The following is a 23,395-nucleotide window of genomic DNA, read 5'->3' on the forward strand; positions in this document are numbered from 1 at the left end:
GACCCGATTAGACCCGATCGCATTGCGCAAGCGTGTCAGACCCGATTAGACCCGAGCGCATTGCGCAAGCGTCAGACCCGATTAGACCCGATCGCAATGCGCAAGCGTCAGCCCCGATTAGACCCGAGCGCATTGCGCAAGCGTCAGACCCGATTAGACCCGATCGAAAACGCTGCTTTTAAGTTAAAGTCGATCAATAACTTTTCCTGGTAGGCTGCAATATATATATTTTTACCAGTCGCTAGGAGATATTGGAATGTTGTTCGTGCTGTTCAGTAAAAAAGTATATGCAACGTAATTTGTGTTACCGATACGTATGTATATTTAAAAGTAGCGGTGCGGCCTAAAATCCGGTGCGGCCTTTACAATTAAAAAATTGATTTTATTTCTAAAATTAGAGCCAGCGGCTAATAATCAGGTGCGCTCTGTAGTCCGGAATCTACGGTAGTTCACCTTGTATGATAATCCCCACCCCCTCCATTTCTGCAACCAGGCACTGCCTGAGGGATTGGTGGAAGCTGAGTCACTGGCAAGGGTATACACAACCACTTGAGATGCTTGAGTACAGGAAACAACGGGCTGAGTGCTGGCATTAATACTGACGGATGCTCGATGCTCTCTGGCCACTGGGGATGTGCTGAGCTGAATGGCCCATTTCCATGCTGTGTGACTCTCCTCAGTCAACGTCTCGTTCCAGATGTACCGGATGGTACAGTTGATGAATGCTGTCTCCAGTCAGACCCTCCTTTGCCTGTTTCCAGTATTTCTGCCTGAGCTGGTGCTGCAAATTCTGTCCTGAAGTAGCATGCAGACATCCTCCATTGTTCCTGCTCTGCATCATTTGTAAAGAGTTGCTAGACTGTTGGAGAAGGCAGGCAAGCTCACCATTCATCTGTCATCTTGAGCAGCAAGCCATACTACTCAAGAAAGAGTTGGGTGGGAATTGGAACCTTTGTGCAGGGGACCTTTCTCTGGCCATTGGGTTTAACCACTTAGTAAATGGCTGGCTCCGTGGTTCAGTAAAACACATTGAACTTCCACCAGCCTACAGAATCCTACAATATCACAAAGAGCAGAGCTCAGTGGTCCACTGTGACTGGTAGCCAGTGTGCATTCTCACTTATCTAGTACAGCTAGTAACTAGAATCCTTTCGTTCGGCTTTGTGTGAATTCTGTCCCACATGACTAACTTTGAGCAGATATGTGCTGGATGTGTGCAGTTCACACCATTGAATGTTCTTTTACTGAGTGAAAGGTGAGTGTGATTAGTTGCTAACCACAATACTGTTGCATGGCCTGTGGCACTGTGTTTCTAACCACTGACCTGTCCCCACAGATCCTGATCGAGTTCTGCGCTGGAGGGGCGGTGGATGCAGTCATGTTGGGTAAGTTGTGAGCACTGATCTAAGGTCAGCATTATTCTCCATAGACATTTACATGCATTAGGAATTTGTTTGTGTTGATCAGGGTGCAATATGCAGCAAAAAAACACAACATTCAACAATTATAAAGAATTATATAAAAAAATAAAGTTAGGTTAAAGGATAGATATGGAATAAAATGTGCATAAATACATAAATGCCCACATGTATTACAATGTAAGCAGCATTATAAACAGTCGTTTATAGAAACTCCCATGCTATACATTCTATTGCTCAATGCTGAATAACAAAGAAAGTCCACAGAAATAAATCTTGGGAATTAAAACACAAAGCCAGGCCCTGCTCAGCCAGTGATAATCATTTCATATCCACAACTGCAGCAAATATTCATAATCACACAAAACCATGCTGTGCCCCTTCTCCTGTCCCCTTCATTCACCCACCCCTCCCACTCTAGTGTTCAATCCAGACATTTTCACTTCAACACAAGTCCAAGACAGGAAGTGCACTACCTCAGCTCTCTGAGAAGTGACATCCATTCCACTGTTCTCAGAAATTCTCTTATACTTAACTGCCATCAGTGGATCCTCAGCCACTGGGCACCTGGCCCATCCTTTCACCATTTTGGCTACCACAGTGACGTAGCAGTTAGCGCGGCCCTATTACAGTTCAGGCCGTCAAGAGTTCAATTCTGGCACCGTCTGTAAGGAGCTTGTATGTTCTCTCCTTGACTGCAAGGGTTTCCTCCCATAGTCTAAAGACATCCCGGTAAGTAGGTTCATTGGTCATTGTAATTTGATTATGATTAAGTAAGTGGGCTGCTGGGCGGTGCAGCTGACTGGAGTGGAAGAGCCTGTTCTGCACTGTACCTCAAAATATTTTCAGATTTCAGATTTTTAGTATTTACATTTTTTAGCATTTAGAATTCTATCATATTGCCAGATTTTAATGAAGCAATATTCATTAATGTCATAGAGTCATGGAGCACTACAGCACAGCCACGGGCTTTCCATGCCCACCACGTTGTCCACCCAGCTAGTCCCAAATTCCTGCATTCAGCCCATAATCCTGCAAGGCCCTCTCCTCCATGGACCCATCCAAACATTCTTCCTTTATGTTTTTGTCTCCTCATGTCAGACATTGTACAAATAAATCTGTTCCACCTGTAGTGTGAATCCAATATGCTCTGCAGTTTTACTAATATATCTACTGTCTGAGGAGAGCTGGACTGGACACGTCCATACTCACATCGTTCTGCAGATGCACAGTAGAGAGCATCCTAACAAGCTGCATCACTGCTTGGTACAGTAGCGACACTGTGCCTGACTGGAAGGCTCTACAATGATGAAAAGAGTTGTTTTGGCTTGTTTCATAGGACATGAGGGAGCTGTGTTTACTGGATGAATCTCTCTCCCCAGATGGTACTGCTCTTCCTGACAGTGTTACTTCTTCCATTCAGTGTGTGGTTACCATATTTACTCACTGCCATTCAATTCTCTCTGTCACTTCTTGGCCTGAAGATTGAAGTCATGTTTATTTTTATCTTCACAATTCCATGCATGCGCAGGTGCAGTGAAAAACTTACATGCAGCAGCGTCAAAGGAGCGGCATTCACAAGGATGCAGGTAGAAGAATAGTCAAATGATCTGATTTATCGAAGTGTGGTTCAGGCATGGAACGGAAGGCATTCCTTATCTTAGTATAACAATGATCTAGAGTGTTGGGACCTCTGGTGCTACAGGTTATATGCTGATAAAAACTGGGCAGGAATTTCTTCAAACAAACCTGGTTGAAGTGTCCCAACTGTGATTTGAAATGTGTTGTGATGGACTGTTTCTTGTTTGGAGATGGCTTGCAGAATCGCAAGCACTTGATTATGGTTGTCACTGGTGGTGTGTAAACTGTAGTGAGGATTATGGATGATAACTCTCTAGGTAAATAGAAAGGATGGATTTTACCATCCATTCCAAGTCAGGGCAATACGAGTTCGACAAAACAGCCACATCAGATCATCACAGAGAGGTTATCCTGAAACACACAACACCTCTTGACTTTTCTGAATCAGCAGTTCAGTCCATTCTGTAAATTGAGAAGCTTTTGGGCCTGGTTGCTGAATCTGCTGTGCTGGGAGAAAGCCACATCTTGATCAAACATAGAATACAGCAGTCTTCCATTTCTCTCTGATACAGCAATCTTGCCCTCATGCCCTCAATTTTGTTCTCCAGCAACTACACATTTGCTAACAAGATGCTGGGGAGAGGAGGCCTCATCCCTCTGTTTCAGACTGGCGTGAAGTTCCCCCCTCCTACCTCACTTCTGGCCATGGTGATGAACATTCATCTGCTTAAAGGTGCTGTACCTGCCTGGTCTGCTGAGTCCTTCAGACGATCATGAGATCTGTAGATCATTATGTTGATTTAAAAGTACAATTCTTAGAGGGAAGTTACCTGCTGCAGATTGCAGTGAGAGTAATTGGTATTGCTGTTGGAGAGGGTCCAGAGGACATTTATGAGAATAATCGCAGGAATGAAAGGGTTAACATTTGAGGAGTGTTTGATGTCTTTGGAGTTCAGAAAAATGGAGGGGGGATCTCATTGAAACCTATCAAATATTGAACAACCTGGATAGAGTGGATGTGGAGAAGGTGTTTCCTGTGGTGGGAGTGTTTAGGACCAGAAAGCACCACCTCAGAATAGAGGGATTTCCATTTATACCAGAAATGAAGAAAAATTTCTTTAGCCAGAAGGTGGTGAGTATGTGGAACTCATTGCCATAGACGGCTTTTCAGGCCGATCATTAGTTATACTTAAGGTGGAAGTTGATAGTTTTTTGATTAATCAGGCTGTCAAAGGTTACAAGAAGAAGGCATGAGAATGGGGTTGTGAGGGAAAATAAATCAGCCATGCTGGAACGGCAGAGAAGACTCAATGATCGAAGGGCCTAATTCTGCTCCTATGTCTTATGGCTTTATGTTAACAAAGTTTAAAATTCAAAGTAAATTTTATTATCAAAATACATGTATGTCACCACAAACAACCCTGAGATTCATTTTCTTGTGGGAATACTCAATAAACCTATAGATTAATAACTATAACAGAATCAATAAAAGACTGCCCAACTAGGGGGTTCATCTAGAGGGCAGAAAACAACAAATTGTGCAAATAGAAGAAGAAATAATAATACTAAATAAAACTGGAAGAAGATGCCATCAGCAAACAACGTGACTGAATGTGATGTACTTCAGACATTTTATGAAACTACTTCTTTTACTACTTTCAAACGAGGTCCTGCTACTATTAGAGCCTGTGATTTAAATTTTGATGTTATGTTTTTGGAATGATTGAATGGAAAGGCTAATTGTGCAGAGGACACGGAGACTCTGCGGAGAGATATAGCTAGGTTAAGTGAGTGGGCAAGGGTCTGGCAGATGGAGTACAATATTGGTAAATGCAAGGCCATCCACTTTGGAAGGAAAAATGAAAGATCAGATAATTATTTAAATGGTAAAAGATTGCAGCGTGCTGCTGAGCAGAGGGACTTGGGAGTGCTTGTTCATGAATCACAAAAGGCTGGTTTGCTGGTGCAGCAGGCTATCAGGAAGGCAAATGGAATGTTGGCCATTGCTAGAGAGATTGAATTTAAGAGCGGGGAGGTTATACTGCAATTGTATAGGGTACTGGTGAGGCTGCATCTAGAGTACTGCGTGCAGTTCTGGTCTCCTTACTTGAGGAAGGATATACTGGCTTTGGAGGTGGTGCAGAGGAGGTTCATCAGGTTGATTCCAGAGATGAGGGGGTTAGACTGTGAGGAGAGTTTGAGCTGCCTGGGACTGTACTTGCTGGAATTCATAAGCATGAGGAGATCTTATAGAAACATAAAATTATGAAAGAGATAGATAAGATAGAGGCAGGAAAGTTGTTTCCACTTGTAGGTGAGACTAGAACTAGGGGGACATAGCCTCAAGATTTGGGAGAGTAAATTTAAGGACCAAGATGAGAAGGAACTGCTTTTCCCAAAGTGTGGTGAATCTGTGGAATTCTCTGCCCAATGAAGCAGTGGAGGCTACCTCAGTAAATACATTTAAGACAAGTTTGGATAGGTTTTTGCATATTAAGGGTAATAGGGAAAAGGCAGGTAGGTGGAGATGAGTCCATGGTCAGATCAACCATGATCTTATTGATAGATAGATAGATAGATACTTTATTCATCCCCATGGGGAAATTCAACTTTTTTTTCCAATGTCCCATACACTTGTAGCAAAACTAATTACATACAATACTTAACTCAGTAAACAAAAAAATATGATATGCATCTAAATCACTATCTCAAAAAGCATTAATAATAGCTTTTGGTGGAGCAGGCTCGATGGGCCAGATGGCCGACTGCTGCTCCTATTTCTTATGTTCTTCTGCTCTTATGTTGCTGTCTCCGAGGGAGTTCAGTGAGGTGTCAAATGAAGTCTGTGATCTGGAGGCCAAGAAGCCCAGGGATGCTGCGAGCCCATGATCCACTGCATTTCTTGCTGATCTCTTCAATTAAAGCATTGAGCAAGATTGAAATCAATGAGGATGAGAGTGGAAGGCGAGTGGATGTTTAGCGAATCTACTTGCATATGACCAGTGTCTCTCTCCCTCTTGCTCAATGGTGCTGGAGTCTTGGGTCCTGGGCAAGGTTTAATTGACACAATTTGTGGATTGCGCTCTGCAGTTCATGTTATGATGTGTGTCTGGTTTCTGAATACTCCTTTTTTTAATTGCTATCTTGTGCGATTTTGATCTGGCTGTGTGACCTGCAGTCAACAAACAACACAATGCTAAATTGAACTGAACTAAACTGAACATCCCTAGACTGTTCCAATGACTTTGTGGTTTGACGTTTTAGATTCTGTGTTTTTCACTCGTTTTTTGCCTTTTGTACAATTTGTTCTTTTTGTTGCATGTTGGGTGTTTGATGTTTTCTTTGAACGGATTCCATAGTTTTCTTTGTTTCATGGTTGTCTGTGGGAAGATGAATCTCAGGGTTGTATACTACTTACATATTTTGATAATAAATTAACTCTGAACTTTAAATGAGCAAAAAAAATCAAGAACATGAGATGAAGAGTACTTGAAGTGAGTCCATTGGTTGTGGAAACATTTCAATGATAGGCCAAGTGAAGTTAGCCCCTTTGATTCATGAGTGTGATAGGTGAGGGGTAGTAACTGTTCCTGAGCCTGATAGTGAGAGTCCTGAGGCAACTGTACCTTCCTTCTGATGGCAGCAGCAAGAAGAGAGCATGACCTGGGTGATGAGGATCCTTTATGCTTGATGCTGCTTTCCTTTTATGTAGATGTGCTCAATGGTGGGGAGGGCTTTACCCATGTTGGACTGGGCTTTATTCACTACTTTTTGTAGGATTTTTCATTCAAGGGCATTTGTGTTTCCATACCAGGCTGTACTGCAGCCTGTCAATATACTCTCCACTACCCATCTATAGAAGTTTGTCAAAGTTTTGGATGTCATGCCAAATCTCTGTAAGTAGAGGCACTGTTGTACTGCCTTCATAATTGTACTTGTGTGCTAGTCCCAAGACAGGTCCTTTGAAATAATAATACCTAGGAATTGCTAATGCTCAGGAGTTTAAAGCTGCCAACTCTCCAGCTTCTGTTGTGCTTACAGAGGTAACCAAGCCTCCTGATTCAGGATGTGCAAATTTAAATCCCACTTCTTCCAGCTACCCACCCAAACCAGTAGCTTTCAGAATGGTCACAGACGGAACACCATGAGCCATGCCTGTCCTCTCTTCTCTAACCAATACTTAATCCAAATTGCTATTCAGTTTTTAATTTTACAACATTAACCTTCTTTTGGTATTGTGTCAAAGATTTTCTGAACCCATGTTACTCTGCACCCATGGATTATATCCATGGACCATAGTAGCTGTCATACATCGCTCCTCCCTCCCCATCATCCTCAACGCAGGTGCCCCCCCCAGGGCTTTGTACTAAGCCTATTTCTGTACACTCTGCTCACACATGACTGCATGACCAAACACCCAAGCAATCATATTAAGTTCGCTAATGACACCAACAAAGATGAGGTGTCCTACAGAGAGTAGCTGGAAGAGCTCTAGGCCTGATGGTAGGCAAAAACCTTTTCATAATATCGACAGGACAAAGGAGATGGTTATCGACTGCAAGAAAACTCACACCACTCCTATCCCTCTTTACATTGGTGGCACAGCAGTGGAAACTGCAAGCTGTTTTAACTACCTGGGAGTGCACATCACACACAACATCTCATGATCCCAGAGTACATCCTATACAGTCAGGAAAGCTTATCAATGTCTCTACTTTCTGAGAAAGGTGAAATGAGCTGGACTTTGCACATCCATATTCGGGTCATACTATAGATGGATGGTAGAAAATATCTTAAACTGCATCACTGCTTGGGATGGAAACTGCACTGTGGTGGACAGGAAGCATATACAATGGGTAGTCAAAACTGCCCAACACATCACTGGCATCAGCCTACTCACCATAGAGGGAGCTGGAAAAGAGCCAGTAACATCATGAAGGATTCCCCCCACCGCTTCCACACCCTGCTCATGCACTGCTGTTCCACTTCCACCAGGGAGGAGGCGATATTGCATCCACACCAGGACCACCAGACTCAAAAAAAGTTACTTTTCCCCAAGGCTCATCAACACCTTCACCCACTAACTCCATCCCTACTTTATTATTTTGCGTCAGTCACCTCTTGTAACAATTATTTACTTCTCCTTATCCTTGTGTACAGAAAATGACATTAAACAACCTTGATCTTTATCTGTGAGGCTGGTCAAAGCACGTTACATACTAATATTCTTTCTTTATTTACATACATAGTTCATCTTTAATTAAATATTTTGAAAAATCAACCAACTAACCTGTAGTTCTACAGTGTATCTCCCCTTTGAAAGTGATTCTGTTAATGAATATTCTCCAGCTAACACCCTCAAATACCATTCATGGGATCTCACTTCTCTGCCTCCCTTGGGACCTGCTGCTTAACCCTCCTTGTTCTGACTAACTTTACTTTCAGATGGATGCTGCTTCTCTCTTATCTTGCAATATGTTTTGGTATCTTTCTCGGGAAACTTTGATACACGTATTAATTACTACAGAGCTTTTAGATTATCCTCAGGTAAACAAGTCTCTCCTTTTACAACAGGAGTGTGTAAGAAACAGAAGAAGTGAAGGCCATTTAGCCCATTGAGGCTGTCCCACAATACAATAAGTTCATTGCTGGTCTGCCCAACCCCATACCATCAGCTGGTTCTCCATAGCCCTCAATGCCCAATAATAGTTATGAAGTCATCCAGCACAGAAACAGGCCCTTGAGCCTACCACACCCATGCTGATCAGCAAGCACCCATCTATACTGATCCCATTTGCCAGTATTTGGTCTGTAGCCTGTGATGCTGTGACCATCCAGATACTCTGTAAATTACCTCCACCATTTTTACTTAATTCCCCTCTAAACCACTTACTCCTCAAACCTCTGCCCTCTGGTTTCTGGCATCTCTATTGTGGGGAGAAATTTCTCACTATCCACCCTATTTACATTTCTCATGTACACTGTACGTCTATCAACTCCTTCCTCAGTCCTCTCTGCTCCATGGAAAACAAACACAACCCATCTAATCTCTCCTTCCAGGTGAATCTCCTTTGCATCCTCTCCATGCATTCACATCCTCACTACGATGTGGTGTCCAGAGCTGCCAATGTTTTATAAAGATGTGCTGTGACCTCTCTGTTATTACGTTCTAATAAAGACTAGCACTACCTTCACAGCTTAACTGTGCTTCCACCTTTGGGAACCTTCAGACTTGTAAACCAAGATCCCTTTGTCCTATATTAGTGGTACATGTCCTACCTATATTAGGCTTCCCAAAACACAACATCTTGCAAAACTTGGGATTAAGTTCTGTCTCTGTTATTAATCCAAATTGTCAATTGATTTAGTGTTGTAGATAGGTAGGACTGAGTGAGATAGAACAAGGAGATCTGGGAATACAGGTCCATAATTCATTGTAAGTGGCTTCACAGGTAGATAGGGTCATAAAGAAAGCTTTTAGCACATTGGCCTTATATCATATACTCTTATATTGAGTACAAAAGATGGGATGTTATGTTGAGGTTTTTTAAGATGTTGGTGAGGCCTAATGTAGAATATTGTGTGCAGTTTTTAGTCACCTACTACAGGAAAGATGTAAAGAAGGCTGAAAGAGTACAGAGAAAATTTTCAAGGATGTTGCCAGGACTGGAAGTCCTGAGTTATAAGATTGAATAGGTTAGGAATTTATTCTTTGAAGTGTAGAAGATTGAAGGGAGATTTGATAGAGGTACATACACAAAATTATGAGGGATACAGATAGGGTAAATGCAAGCATGCCTTTTCAACTGAGGTTGGGTGGGACTAAACTAGAGGTTATGGGTTAAGGGTGAAAGGTGAATCTTTCAAGGGCAAAACCTTCACTCAAAGTGTCATAAGAGTATGGAATGATCTGCCAGTGTTAGTGGTTCATGCCAGCTGGATTTCAGCATTTAAGATAGGTACATAGGCAGTAGGGGTATGGAGGGAAATGGTCCGGGTGCAGGTTGATGAGAGTAGGCAGTTTAAATGGTTCATAACAGACTAGATGGGCCAAATGACCTGTTTTGTGTTGTACTTTTCTATGACTTTGACTCTATAAGACTGTCCTCACCATCAACAACATCATACCACCTACATTCATATCCCAATCTCTCAAAATTTACTAAATATTCCCAGTAGTCCAGCCTCCACACCCTTCTGGTTAGAAATTCCAGAGTCTCACCAGCTTCTGCATGAAGTAGTTCCTACTCTTATGTATCAGTAGCTATCAGTTGTGACTCTCCCACAAGTGGAAACATTCTTTGGAGTTAGATGAGTGGAGGACAATCTTCCTGAAATACCCCCATTGTGCTCCCTTTGGGTATTTCCATAAAATCACTCTTCATTCTTCTGGAATGTGGATCTCTACTCATCTGGGACAGCTTCCTCTTCCCAGGAATTAGATCAGGCACCTCACTCTAACAATTCCCTTCTTACTCATCGCAGTAAAATGTTTTGTTTTTTTTTGATAGATTTAACTATGCTTTGCACCTCATAGATTAATTTATCTTGCTGTTGTCTCTTGTTTTCAGCATAAATCCAGTTCATTCTTTAATCCTGTTCAATCTTCCACTTCAGTCCTATTTGTTTCCTTAATCTACTTGTATGTTCCTGGCACTTGGGCTCTGTAAGCAGGTTCACTCGTTAATAGGAATAAACCTCCACAACTTAGGTTCTGTAAGCAGACTCAATTGTTAATGGGAGTACACCTCCACAGCTCTGTGTTTTTCAGCCCAAGAACTACTGCTTTACTTTCTCTTTCCCCATCCCCCTTTCCTGTATCCCCACCAACCCCTTCGATCCCTCTCCTCTTACCCCTTCCCTCTCATTTCCCCACCCCAACCCCTTTTCCCATCCCCAACACCCTTCTTTCTTCCCCGCCCCGTCCTACTCTTTCCTTTTTTCCCTCCTTGGCTCTATAACTCGCCTTACCCCTATGACTTAAGCTAAGCACAACTCCAATACCATATTCAAGTTTGCTGATGACACCACTGTTGTAGGCTGATTCAAAGATGGTAACGAATCAGCATATTGAAGGGAGATTGAAAATCTGGCTGAGTGGTGCCACAACAACAACCTCTTACTCAGTGTCAGCAAGACTGAGAGGCTGATTATTGAGGAAACTGGAGGTGTATGAGTCCTCATCAGGAGATCAGAGGTGGAGAAGGTGAACAACTTTAAATTCCTCTGTGTTATCATTTCAGAAGACCTGTCCTGGGCCCAGCTCTTAAGTGCACTTGCAAAGAAAGCACGGCAGTGCCTCTACTTACTAAGAAGTTTGTGAAGATACAGCATAACATCTAAAACTTTGACAAACTTCTATAGATGGGTGATGACTAGCTGCATTACTGACTGGTATGGAAACACCAGTGCCCTTGATTGGAAAATCCACAAAAAGTAGTGGATACGGCCCAGTCCATCACGGGTAAAGCCGTCCCCACCATTGAGCACATAGACATCAGGGTTGTATATGTTGTCATGTATGTACTTTGATAATAAATTTACTTTGAACTTTGAAGTTTGTTAGCGTTGACAGATAAAAAAGCCAGCACAGGCGTGGTGGGCCGAAGGGCCTGCTTCTATACTGTATGACTGTTACTCTAAATCCAGTTGTATTGACATTTCCCCTTTGCAGTTTGATTTTAATCTTACAAAGTGGTCTTCACTCTCTGGGAATTCCTCGTGAACAGAGCATTGACCTAGTTCATTTCATTATTCCCCTAGTTCATTCCCTTCCCTTAAATTGACTAACAGTCTGTTAGGGCAGAGTGCTCAGGACATATTGCTTCAATCAACCCTTTTATCCATCAGCTTCCTCTCAACTGGATAATTAACTGATAATTAAAGTAAACAGTCTCCTGCAGATGTCCATCCTGTAATTTAAAGTATGCCTTTGCCCTCAGCCAAGTGATGAGCTGCGAATAAAGCAGAGTCACAATCAGGTTTATTATCACTGACAGCAGTGTTTTGTGTCAGCAGTACAGTGCAATACCTAAAAAAAATTACAAATTACATAACAAAATATTTTTTAAAAGTAAGTAAATAGTGCAAAAAGAGTACAAAATAATGAGGTAGTGTTAATGGACTGTTTAGAAATCTGATCACGGAGGAGAAGAAGCTGAACTTTGTCCTTGATGGTGCGAGGCTAGTGCTCACGATGGAGTTGGCTGAGTTTACAGTTCTCTGCAGCTTTTTCCGATCCTGTGCGTTGGTGCTTCCGTATCAAACAGTGATGCAACCGGTAGATATGAAGAATTTTGCTAGAGACTTTAGTGACATACAGCACTGAGCAAGTCTTAGGCACGTGTAAAAAAAATATGTAAAGTGAAGATACTTTCAAAACAATGAAATGAAAAGTTTCTAAATATCAAAATAATTACTATAAAGAGCAGTAAACAACAAAATCAAATCAATATTTGGTGTGACCACTCTTTGCCTTTAAATACCAATTCTCTTAGGTACATTATCATGCAGTTTTATAAGAAAATTGGCTGACAGGTTGTTCCAAGCATCTTGCAGACTTTGGCTGTCTCACTTGCTTCTGTCCTTGCAAGTGATCCCAAACAGCCTCGATGATGTTGAAATGAGGGCTCTGAGAAAGCCATACCATCTGAAACCAGATAAAAAAATTTAGGGCGCCTAAGACTTTTTCACAGTACTGTACCAAATCTCCTCAAACTCCTAATGAAATACAGCCGCTGGTATGGCTCCTTCATAATTGCATCAATATTTTGGGCCCAGGTAGATCTTCAGAACTATTGACACCCAGGAACTTGAAACTGCTCACCCTTTCCCTTTTCTGAAATTCGCAGTCAACTCCTTGGCCTTACTGATGCTGAGTACAAGCCTGTTGTGACACCACTCAACCAGCTGATCTGTCTTACTCCTGTCATTATCTGAGATCCTGCCATAACAGTTGTGTCATCAGCAAAACTTGGGGGAAGGGCACAATAGCGTTGATGGTCAGCTGAATCGCTTTTCTGCGCCAGTGAACACTTATTGGGGTTTGATTCCCACTGTTACCTGTCAGGAGTTTGTGCATTCTCCCCAGGACTCTGTTGGTTTCCTTGGGTGCTCTGGTTTCCTTGCACGTTCTAAAGAATAAGGCTTAGGGTTAAGAAGTTGTGGGCATGCTGTGTTGGTCCCGGTAGCAAGGTGACACTTGTGAGCTGCTCCCAGCACATCGCAAAGATGGGAACTGTATGTTTCAATGTTTCAGTATACATGTGACAAGTAAAGCTAATGTCTTTTTCAAACTTTTCATGGTGTTTGAGCTGTGCCTAGCCGCACAGTCATGAGTGTGGAGAAAGGAGAGTAGTGGACGAAGTACGGTAGTGTGCCTGTGTTAATTGTCAGCATGAGATATTATTTCCGGTCTGCACTGACTGTGGTCCCCAAGGCAGAGAAGGGTTGGTTCTGCCACCTCCCATTCTATTCTAGGGAAAGACTTTGTAGATTTGCTTGGATTTCCAGAATCTGTAAATTTTCTCTTGTTTGTAGATTTATTTGCAGGGATGTTGTGTGCAGTTCCAGCTCACCACACTGCAGGAAGGATGTGAATATACTACAGAGCCTGTAGGGGACTTGAGCGAGGCCTTTGACCAGGTCTTGCATGGTAGGCCGGTGTGGAAGGTTAGATCACTGGAGATCCAGGGTGAGTTGCCAACTGGATACAAATTGTCCTGGTACAAGGAGTCAGAGGGTGTCAGTGGAGGATGTGTTTCAGATTGGAAACCTGTGACCAGTGCTTTGCTGCAGGGATCAGTCCTGAGTTCCCTGTTGTTTGTCACACGCATTTGTGATCCGGATGATAATATAGTTAGCATGGTTGTTATGTTTGTGGATGATACTGAAATCAGTGGGATAGTGGACAGTGAAGGAGGTCGTCTAACATTACAGCAGGATTTAGATTACTGGGAAAGTAGGCTTTGGAATGGCAGATAAAATTTAACTCAGACAAGTGTGAAATGTTGCATTTTTAGTAGATTGAACCAGGACAGGATTTGTGCTGTAAATGGCAGGCCTGGAAGAGTGTTGTGTAACAAAGAGACCTTGGGGTACTTGTGTATAGTTTGCTGAGAGTGGTGACACAAGTAGACAGGATGGGTGGGAAGGTGTTTGTCACACTTGCCTTCATTGATCAGAGTACTGAGGACATGACTTACAACTGTACAAGATGATGGTGATACCACACGGAGAACTGTATACCTTCTGGTTACCCAACTATAGGAAGGATGGATTAAGCTGGAAAGGATGCAGGAAGGATTCATGGGAACATTATTGGGACTGGATGGCTTGAGTTATGTGGAGAGACTGTAAAGGCTGGGCATTCTATCCCTGGAGTGTAGGAGGCTGAGGGGCGACTTTAAAGAGGTATACAAAATGATCAGGAGATAGATAAGATGAATGCTCACAGAGTTAGGGTAGATTTAAGGTGAAATGGGAAAGATTTAAAAGGGGCCTGAAGGACAAAATTTTCATACAATGAGTGATGGGTATATGGAACAAGCAGTCAGAGGAATTGATAGAGAGAGGTACAATTATAACATGTAAAAGACATTTGGACAGGTACATAGGGATGAAAGGATTAGACATATATGGGCCTATGACAGGAAAATGACTGTGAGATTTGCCAGGATGGAGTACCTTTGATCCCACCACCAAGCACATCTTTCTCTCCCTCCCCCTCCCCCGTTTTCCACTTTTCACAGGCATTGCTTCCTGGTGACTCCCTTGTCCACTCGTCCCTCCCTACTGATCTCCCTCCTGGTATTTAACTTTGCAAGTAGAACAGGTGCCTCACCTGTCCCTACACCCCCTCTCTCACTACCATTCAGAGCCCCAAACAGTCCTTCCAGGTGAGGCAACACTTCGCCTGCAAATCTGTTGGAGATCATCTACTGTATCTGGTGCTCCTGGTCTGGCCTTCTGTATATCGGTGAGACCCAACATAGCTTGGGAGACCGTTTCACTGAGCACCCATGCTCTGTCCTCCAGAAAAAGTGGGATCACAAGCTGGCCATCCATTACAGTTCTACTTCCCATTCCCATTCCGACATCCGAATTCCCATGGCATCTTCTACTGCTGTGATGAGGAGCAACATTTTATATTCTATTTGGGTAGCCTGCAACCTGAGGGCATGAACATCGATTTCTCAAACTTCTGGTAATTGTCCACCCGCCTTTAAGCATTCTCCCATTCCCATTTCCCTCTCTCACCTTATCTCCTTACCTGCCCATCACCTCCCTCTGGTGCTCCTCCTCTTCCTATTCTTCCATAATCTTCTGTCTTCTCCATTCGATACCCCCTTTATCTCTTTCACACATCAGTTTCCCAGCTCTTAACTTCACCCCCCCCCCCCCCCCGGTGTTTCACCTATCACCTACCATCTTGTATTACTTCCTCCCTTCCCCCACTTTCTTACTTTGACTTCTTGTTTCCTTTTCCAGTCCTGATGAAGGGTCTCGGCCCGAAATGTCGACTATTCACTCTTTTCCATAGATGCTGCCTGGCCTGCTGAGTTCCTCCAGCAGTTTGTGTGTGGTGCTTTGGAAGGGTTGAATTTCTTGGAGCAGATGGGCTGAAAGGATTTCTGACAGAAGTTAACAAAGTTATGAGCAGTAGATAGCAAAAAGGTTTGCCTCTTGGCATAGGTTAAGGTGGGAGCCAAGGAAAGAATTATTCAGCCTGAGTGATGTTGGAATTGGGAACGCACTACTGGAGGGGGTAGTTGAGGTAGAGGTGGTCACAGTGGGAAAGTATCTCCATCACCACTTTGAGACTGCATGGCAGGGAAGGCTACCAGGCAAGTATTATAGTGTATGTGGGTGAGCCAAAGGGCCTGTTTCACGCTGCTTCACTCTATCAGTTGACTTGCACTTAAACTGTAACTGAGTCCGAAGTCAGAAACAAAACATACTCAGCAACCCAATGAAAGATAACAAATATTTTGCCAAAAAAAACGAGTGAAGCCTCTGCAGTCCTAAATCGATTTTTTTTTATTGCTGATTTTGCTCTTGTGCCCCTTGATGTGCATGGTGGTTTTTTGAGTTTGAGATTGAATGATCTTTATTGTCATTATACATAGGTATAATGAAACTCTGTTTGGCTTCCTCTCAGGCAATTAAATAAAGCCGTAGATAAAAACAAGACAGTAATAGAAAAACAGTATTAAATAAATAAGTAGCAGAAAATAAGTTGCAGCAGTACCAGAATATCACAGTAATGCACAAAGTGCTGTTAGTGCAAGTATTTGAGTCCTTGTGTGTGCATGTGTGTGCTCACAGTTTCGGTCATTGTTCTGTGGGAGTGGTGTGATGGAGGCCACAGCTCTGGGGTAGAAGCTGTTCCTCAGGATGGCATTGTGGCGCTGTTGGTCAGGATGGTTTCAATCGTGCTTCTGTAAAAGTTAAGCAACAGCTTTTGTGGGAGTTTGGCCTGTTTCAGCTTTCTGAGGAAGAAGAGTCTTTGTTGTGCCTTTTTTACAAGCAGCGAGATGTTGGTGGTCCATGTCAGCTGTTTTGACAACATAACTCCAAGGAACTTTAGGTTTTCCACATTTTCCACTACCTCTCCATGTATATGGAGGAGGGTGTGTACTCTGTCCTTTGATCTCCTGAAGTCAGTGATCATCTCTTTTGTTTTAGAAGTGTTAAGGGCCAGACCATTGTCCTTACACCACTGTCAGATGATCCACCTCGAGCCTGTAGGCTTTCATCCTGTCCGAGATCAGGCCAACCACTGTGGTATCGTCTGCAAATTTAGTTATAGAGTTGGAGGTATAGATGGGAGTACAGACATGTGTGAAGAGTGTGTAGAGCATAGGGCTCAGCCCACAGCCCGGCAGGGTGCCTATTTTTAAGATGAGGGTGGTAGAGGTGTGCTTACCAACTCTCACTTGCTGTGGTCGGTCTGTGAGAAAGTCCATGACCCATGAGCACAGGGAGGAACCAAGGCCAAGAGTGTTCAGTTTGATGACTCTGTTAAATGCTGAACTTAAGTCCACAAATAACATTCTCACATAAGTGTTCGGTTCCTCTAAATGCGTCAGAGCAATATGGAGGGCTGTTGTGATTGCACCCTCTGTGGAGCGGTTTGCCCGGTAGGCAAACTGGTGTTTGTCCAGATCAGGTGAGATTATAGCCTTAATGTGTGAGAGCACAAGTCTCTCAAAGTACTTCATGGCTATGGGTGTCAGCGCTACAGGGTGATAGTCATTCAGGCACGGACGGAGAGTGGATGCACCGTGATTTTTTTGTGTGGACAGTGTGTAGGTGTGATAGTAATTCTTTGTGTGGATGGTGCATGCATGGTGGTTTTGTTCTTGTGTCCCTTTGTGTGGATGGTGAGTTGATGCACGGTGAGGGAAGGTTTAATAACTGGAAGTACTGATTTTTGCGCAGTCTGGAAAAAATGTGCTTCAAATACCAATCAAATATAAAATCAAAGAAATGACTAGCCATATCTTTAGTGAATGCCATTGCTTATACATTTCTCTCTGAGGGAACAAGGGCAGAGAGTCTCTTGGGCTCCAGAAAATAACTTCACTGCTGCCCCAAGTTGGATTGAGTTGCAGCCTGCCATGCTTGGCTCACTGGCGGTCTCCAGTGGTTTCAAGGTGGTACTACTCCAAGTTGGGCTGACAGCAGAAATTCAATTACCGTACAAGATCTGCAGATGCTGTAAATCCAGGCAACACACAAAATGCTGAGGAATTCAGTAGGTCAGGCAACATTTATGGAAGAGAGTGCACAGTTGACTTTTCAGGCCAAGTCCTGACGAAGGTTCTTGGCCTGAAACATCCACTGTTTACTGTATTATATGGATGAGGCCTGGCCTGCTGAGTTCCTCCAGTATTTAGTGTGTGTTGCTTAGGAATTCACAGTTCCCTTTCCAAACAGCAGATTCAGGTTGAGACTCAGATTCATTTATTTAGAGTACATCAAAACATACAGTGAAAAGCATCATTTGCGTTAACAGCAAACACACTCAGGGATGTCCTCGGGCAGCCCACAAGTATTGCAACGCAATCTAACACCAACATAACATGCCCACCATGTTCTGTAGGGACAACATAAACAGGTCAACAACAGCAAAACAAACCCTTTTCCTCCCTCTCACTCACCAACCACTCAGACAGGCCTCCAACCCCAGGACCGGAGAGAAGAGCTAGGTTGATACTGTCACAGGGGCAGTGCTATAATATTGCGGGCACAGCATCAACGTCTGTTCATAGTGTTCAGTGTAAGGTGAGTGAATGCCAGAAATACTAAGCAGCTCAGTCAGCATCGGTGGAGAGAGGACCTGAGTTAGTGTTTCAAGTTTCCAGTTTTATCTTCTGTGTTACTTCCTGTCTGTAGAATTGGAGAGGCCACTGACTGAACCCCAAATTCGCGTCATCTGCAAACACACCCTGGAAGCACTGAACTACCTGCATGATATCAAAGTGATCCACCGAGATCTCAAGGCTGGGAACATCCTGCTCACCATGGAGGGCGATGTGAAGCTAGGTAAGGCCTTGGTCCATCATTAAACATGAGGTTTTGGGGTACTTGGAGGCCCATGTCAAAATAGCCGAAAGTTAGCATAGTTTCCTTAAAGGGAAATCTTGCCTGACAAATCTGCTGTAATTCTTTGAGAATGTTACAGACAGGATAGACAAAGGAGAGTCAGTGGATTTTGCCTACTTGGATTTTCAGAAGACGTTTGACAAGGTGCCGCACAAAAGGCTGCTTAACAGTTTAAGAACCCACGGTATTCCGAAATCGGAGGTGCAAACGACTTGGAAGTCTGTGTGCAGGATTCTCTGAAGGTTATGAACAGGTTGACTGTGTAGTAAGGAAGGCAAATACAATGTTAGCATTCCTTTCAAGAGGACTAGATTATAAAGGCAAGACTTATTGCTGAGGCTTTGGTCAAACTGCACTTGGAATATTGTGAGCAGTTTTGGCCCATTATCTAAGAAAGGATATGCTAGCATTGGAAAGGGTTCAGAGGAGGTTTATGAGAATAATCTCTGGAATGAAAGGGTTAACAGATGAGGAACATTTGATACCTCTGGGCCAGTACTCACTAAAGTTCAGAAGAATGAAGGGGATTTCATTGATATCTATCAAATATAGAGTGAATGTGTAGAGGATGTTTTCTATAGTGAGTGAGTCTAGGACCAGAGGGCACAACTTCATAATACAAGGACATCTGTATATCACATCTGTATTCATCTGAATTTCCTTAGCCAGAGGGTGGTGAATCTGTGGAATTCATTGCCACAGAGGGCTCTGGAGGTCAAGTCATTGGGTATATTTGAAGTAGAGGTTGATAGGTTCTTGATTAGTAAAAGTGGAGAGGGCAGGCGAATAGGGTTGAGAGGGAAAATAAATCAGCCATGATGGATTGGCAGACCAGACTCGATGGGCCAAATGGCATAACTCTCCTGTGTGTTACGTTCCTACAAGCAACTCTGTCAGTAGTGAATTGCCTGTGTCCCTAATGAGTGAGACCCATGATAGAGCCTGGATCAGTGTCCGACCGATCAGCCTGTGGACACCCCCACCCCCCTGCCACCCCCTACCCTACAACCCAGGATCAGCAGCTGACCAGGCACAGCTCCCTGGGACAAATGGCTGCCCCCCCCCCCCCCCCCATCCACTCCTTCCTGGATGAAAAACTGGCCCCACTAGAATAACCAAATATTGAACAAACTCACCTCACAGCCCCAGGGAGCTCATTGGAAATGTAATGATATGGGGCTATTAGTGGTGGGAGCTCTGTACAAGAATAGCCTCGCTCTGTGCTACCTCCCACCTCACTGGGTCTGGGTGAGGGTCTAGTGTGAAGAGTTGGGGTGAGGTGGAGCTAGGGGATGGGGTGAGGAGTGAGGGGTCATTTCAGGGGGTCCAGGTTCAGTGAGCTGCAGATGCTGCTGTTTGATGCCCACGGTTGAATGAGATGAAAGCTGGGACATACCTTGTGAGGGTAGAGGTCTGTGGCCATGAGTCAGCCCCACTCCTTGCTCTTGTGTTACAGCTGACTTTGGAGTCTCAGCGAAGAACAGCAGGACACTACAGCGACGGGACTCCTTCATTGGGACTCCTTACTGGTGAGATGTGGTTTTACCACTTTGCCTATGCTTTAAGGTGAATGAACCAGTCGGTGTCTCTGGGATGTGTGTTAGGAACAGACCCGAGGTTGTGGGGGGGGGTGGGGTAGGTTTGTGACAGGAGTAGAGGCGGAGTACATGTAATGGGAACAGACGGGGGACGTGTGTTCAGAATGGACAGGAAAGCATCTGTTGGGAACTGATGGGGTTGACATACGTCAAGAATGGATTGGGGGGCCAACAGTTAGGAATGGACAGGTTATGTGTTTTGGTAATGGATGGGGGACATCTATTAGGATTGAATGGGGTATGTCTATTGGAGTGGACCTGGGGTAGGGATGTGTGTTGGGAATGGCCACGGTGATGTCTGTTGGGAACGGACTGACCTGAGCCTGTCTGCGTTGTGTGAGGCTGGGTACTGTGAGTTAGTGCCTGCATGGTGGTTAATACTACACAGAAAAAGACCGTTCAGCCTACTGTGACTTTGTTGGCTCTCTAGTAAAGCAGCTAGTTCCCTTCAGTGGCCTTGCAAATGTGTGGTGACTCGTTGTATCCGGGTTTTTCTAGGATGGCCCCTGAGGTGGTCATGTGTGAGACATCGAAGGACAAGCCCTATGATTACAAAGCTGACGTTTGGTCGCTGGGTGTCACTCTGATTGAGATGGCCCAGATGGAGCCTCCGCATCATGAGCTCAACCCCATGAGGGTACTGCTGAAAATTGCTAAAGCCGACCCCCCCACCCTCGCTCAACCTTCTCGCTGGTAAGTGTGCATACGGGAACAGCGGTTCTTTGGTTAAACTACTGAACCAACAACTTAAGTCCTGACCACAAGTCCCAAACAGAGGGTTGGAGAATCTGAATCAGTTTGTAATTAAAACTAGTGTTATAGACCTGCTGTTGTGTGCAACGCATCCCTTGTCCTTCCCTGCACTGTGCTGTATCTGCCTCTGGAACCGAGAGATGCGAAAAACCCCTCTAACCAGTGGTGGCTGTTTCTCTTCGCAGGTCTCCCGAGTTCAATGACTTCCTGAAGAAGGCAGTGGAGAAGAATGTGGAGCATAGGTGGTCGTGCCAGCAGCTGTTACAGGTGAGTTTGTGAACCTGGGTGGAATGGATACTGTGCTTTCTGACCTTAATAGGTGAGCGACCGTGTAAGTAACACTGCAAACCATCCCAGTTAGTAGTATGTGTGGCATGGTAGTGTAGCCATAATCGTAATGCTTTACAGGGCCAGTGATCCAGGTTCAATTTCCACCGCTGTCTATAAGAAGTTTGCATGTTCTCCCCGTAACCATGTGAGTTTCCTCTGGTTTCTTCCCACAATTCAAAAATGGACAGCTAAGGTTAGTAAGGTCTGGGCATGCTATATTGGTGCTGGAAGTATTGTGACACTTGCAAACAGCCCCCTGCACATCCTGGGACTGTGTTGGTCGTTGAGACAAATGGCGCATTTCACTGTATGAATCAATGCACATGTGACAAATAAAGCTAATCTCAATACACAGCTTTAAGATGCATTGTGACAAATTCTAAGCTATATCTGAACAACAATAGGCAGCTGGTTTAAAGTGTTGCCTCAGTGTCAGTCTAGATTATAGTCTCTGGAGATGAGTTTGAACTGGTTGCCTGTCACTGAGAGCTGCCACTGGACAAACCTGAGCACTCTCAACAGGTTATTGACTGGGGAGTATTATACCTGGCTCCCAGGGTCAGCACGGGACAGGTCTACTTGGCATGTTTTGCAACTTTAAAACATTAAACTAATTAAAATGCAGATGTGAGTCCAAAAATATGGGTGTAACTTCTAGTTTACTTAAAGTGAGGTGTGATGTATGCAATTAAACTATTGTACATATAACCTGTAATTAATTAGTTAAACGAAAAAGAATGCTTGATCAACCAATATATAGAAAATAATTACTCAAATATTACCAAAACATTAAATACACAACAGTCCTCCCTGTTTAGCTATAAACTCCAACTCAATTAAGAATGCATTTCAACTATATACAGGGTATATTATATAATACAAATACTATATATAGACATACATGGCATAGTTAGTTTTAAATTGTCCCATTCAGGTCAAAAGATTTCATTGCTGTGGAGGTTTTCTTGTGAGGTAACATTCTTCCTGACAAGGGTCTGCTTGGCAGGTGAGACTTGTGGCTGTGAAATCAATCCCAGGTTCTGAGTCCTCCTCTGTAGCGGTTGTATGAGATGACTCTGAGAGGGCAGGAAGTGGTCTGACGGTTCTGGCCACCTTTCCTCTCCTTTTCCCTCTCTGGATCTGCTTCAATCCCTTTCTTTTTTCTCTCATTCTGCTTCTCTTCCTTTTTCTTCTCCTCATTTGTGCATCTTGATCTTGGGAAGGTGCATTTAGTTCACTGGAGTATTCTCATATTAATGCTTCTATTGCTCCCTTTACTATCTCGCCTCTCGGTTTCCTCAACCACATCGTCTGACAAATCTCTGTTTTCATATTTCCATTGACTCTTTTCTTTTTAGCCTTCCAGTCATCCAGCTGGGCTTTGGTCTTTGCATCTGCTCTTACAAGCAGTGTTTTGTCTCCCACTTGAACTTCATGCAATAGTCTTAATGCACGCAGAGTGGATTCTTGATCTTTATACTCACAAATCTGAATGCTTGCAGCTTTCCTGAAACTCCTTGAACTTTCTTCCAGCTTAAAACTAAGCCCTATTTTGCAAGTAACTGCCTGATTAACATATCAGAAGCTTCTTCAGATATGTTGCCTACAAGAACTATTGTAGTCATCCCCCTGCTTTTGTCACTTGCATGCTTCCTCTGAGTAGCATGGCCCTTCCTGGGTCCAATATGCTTTTCAACCCAGAGGTTGGCACCAACAACTGTTTGTCCTTTGTTGGGCAACGGTTCGCTGTGTTCGGCACGGAGACAGTAATGGCAACATCCAGTACCTTTCTTTCAGTTGACTCTATTGCAGGGGATTTGGCATGCAAGTGATGGATGGATTTCCAATCAAGTTGTAGTTGTCTCAGCCAGTCACATCCCCACGATGCTGGTCCTTCTGTTTTTACCACATTCAAGCTCAGTTTGGCCTGCTGGTTGTTGTATTTCACTGTTACGGATGTCATTTCCACAGGAGTTATCTTTTCTCCCATATAAGTTCGTAGCTGGATATCTGCAGGCTTCAGTTTGATATCTTTGAAATGCCGGTTTGTGGAATGACTGAAACAGCTGAACCAGTGTCCAATTCGTTGTTGTTTAATTGTTGCCA

At 43.7% G+C, this 23,395-nt stretch overlaps 1 protein-coding gene across 3 annotated transcripts in view; it reads left to right on the forward strand.

Moving 5' to 3' along the window:
• The window catches only part of slka (STE20-like kinase a), a 114,925-nt gene that overhangs the window by 52,424 nt on the left and 39,106 nt on the right, over positions 1–23,395 (forward strand). For all 3 annotated transcript variants that reach the window (XM_073027097.1, XM_073027098.1, XM_073027099.1), the window contains exons 3-7: positions 1,337–1,385; positions 18,399–18,548; positions 20,065–20,137; positions 20,705–20,899; positions 21,145–21,226. In XM_073027097.1, coding sequence (XP_072883198.1) covers positions 1,337–1,385; positions 18,399–18,548; positions 20,065–20,137; positions 20,705–20,899; positions 21,145–21,226 — 549 coding nt within the window. The remainder of the gene's footprint in view (positions 1–1,336; positions 1,386–18,398; positions 18,549–20,064; positions 20,138–20,704; positions 20,900–21,144; positions 21,227–23,395) is intronic.

Source organism: Hemitrygon akajei, chromosome 23 (genome assembly GCF_048418815.1).
Source record: "Hemitrygon akajei chromosome 23, sHemAka1.3, whole genome shotgun sequence".
In the NCBI taxonomy this organism is placed as follows: domain Eukaryota; kingdom Metazoa; phylum Chordata; class Chondrichthyes; order Myliobatiformes; family Dasyatidae; genus Hemitrygon; species Hemitrygon akajei.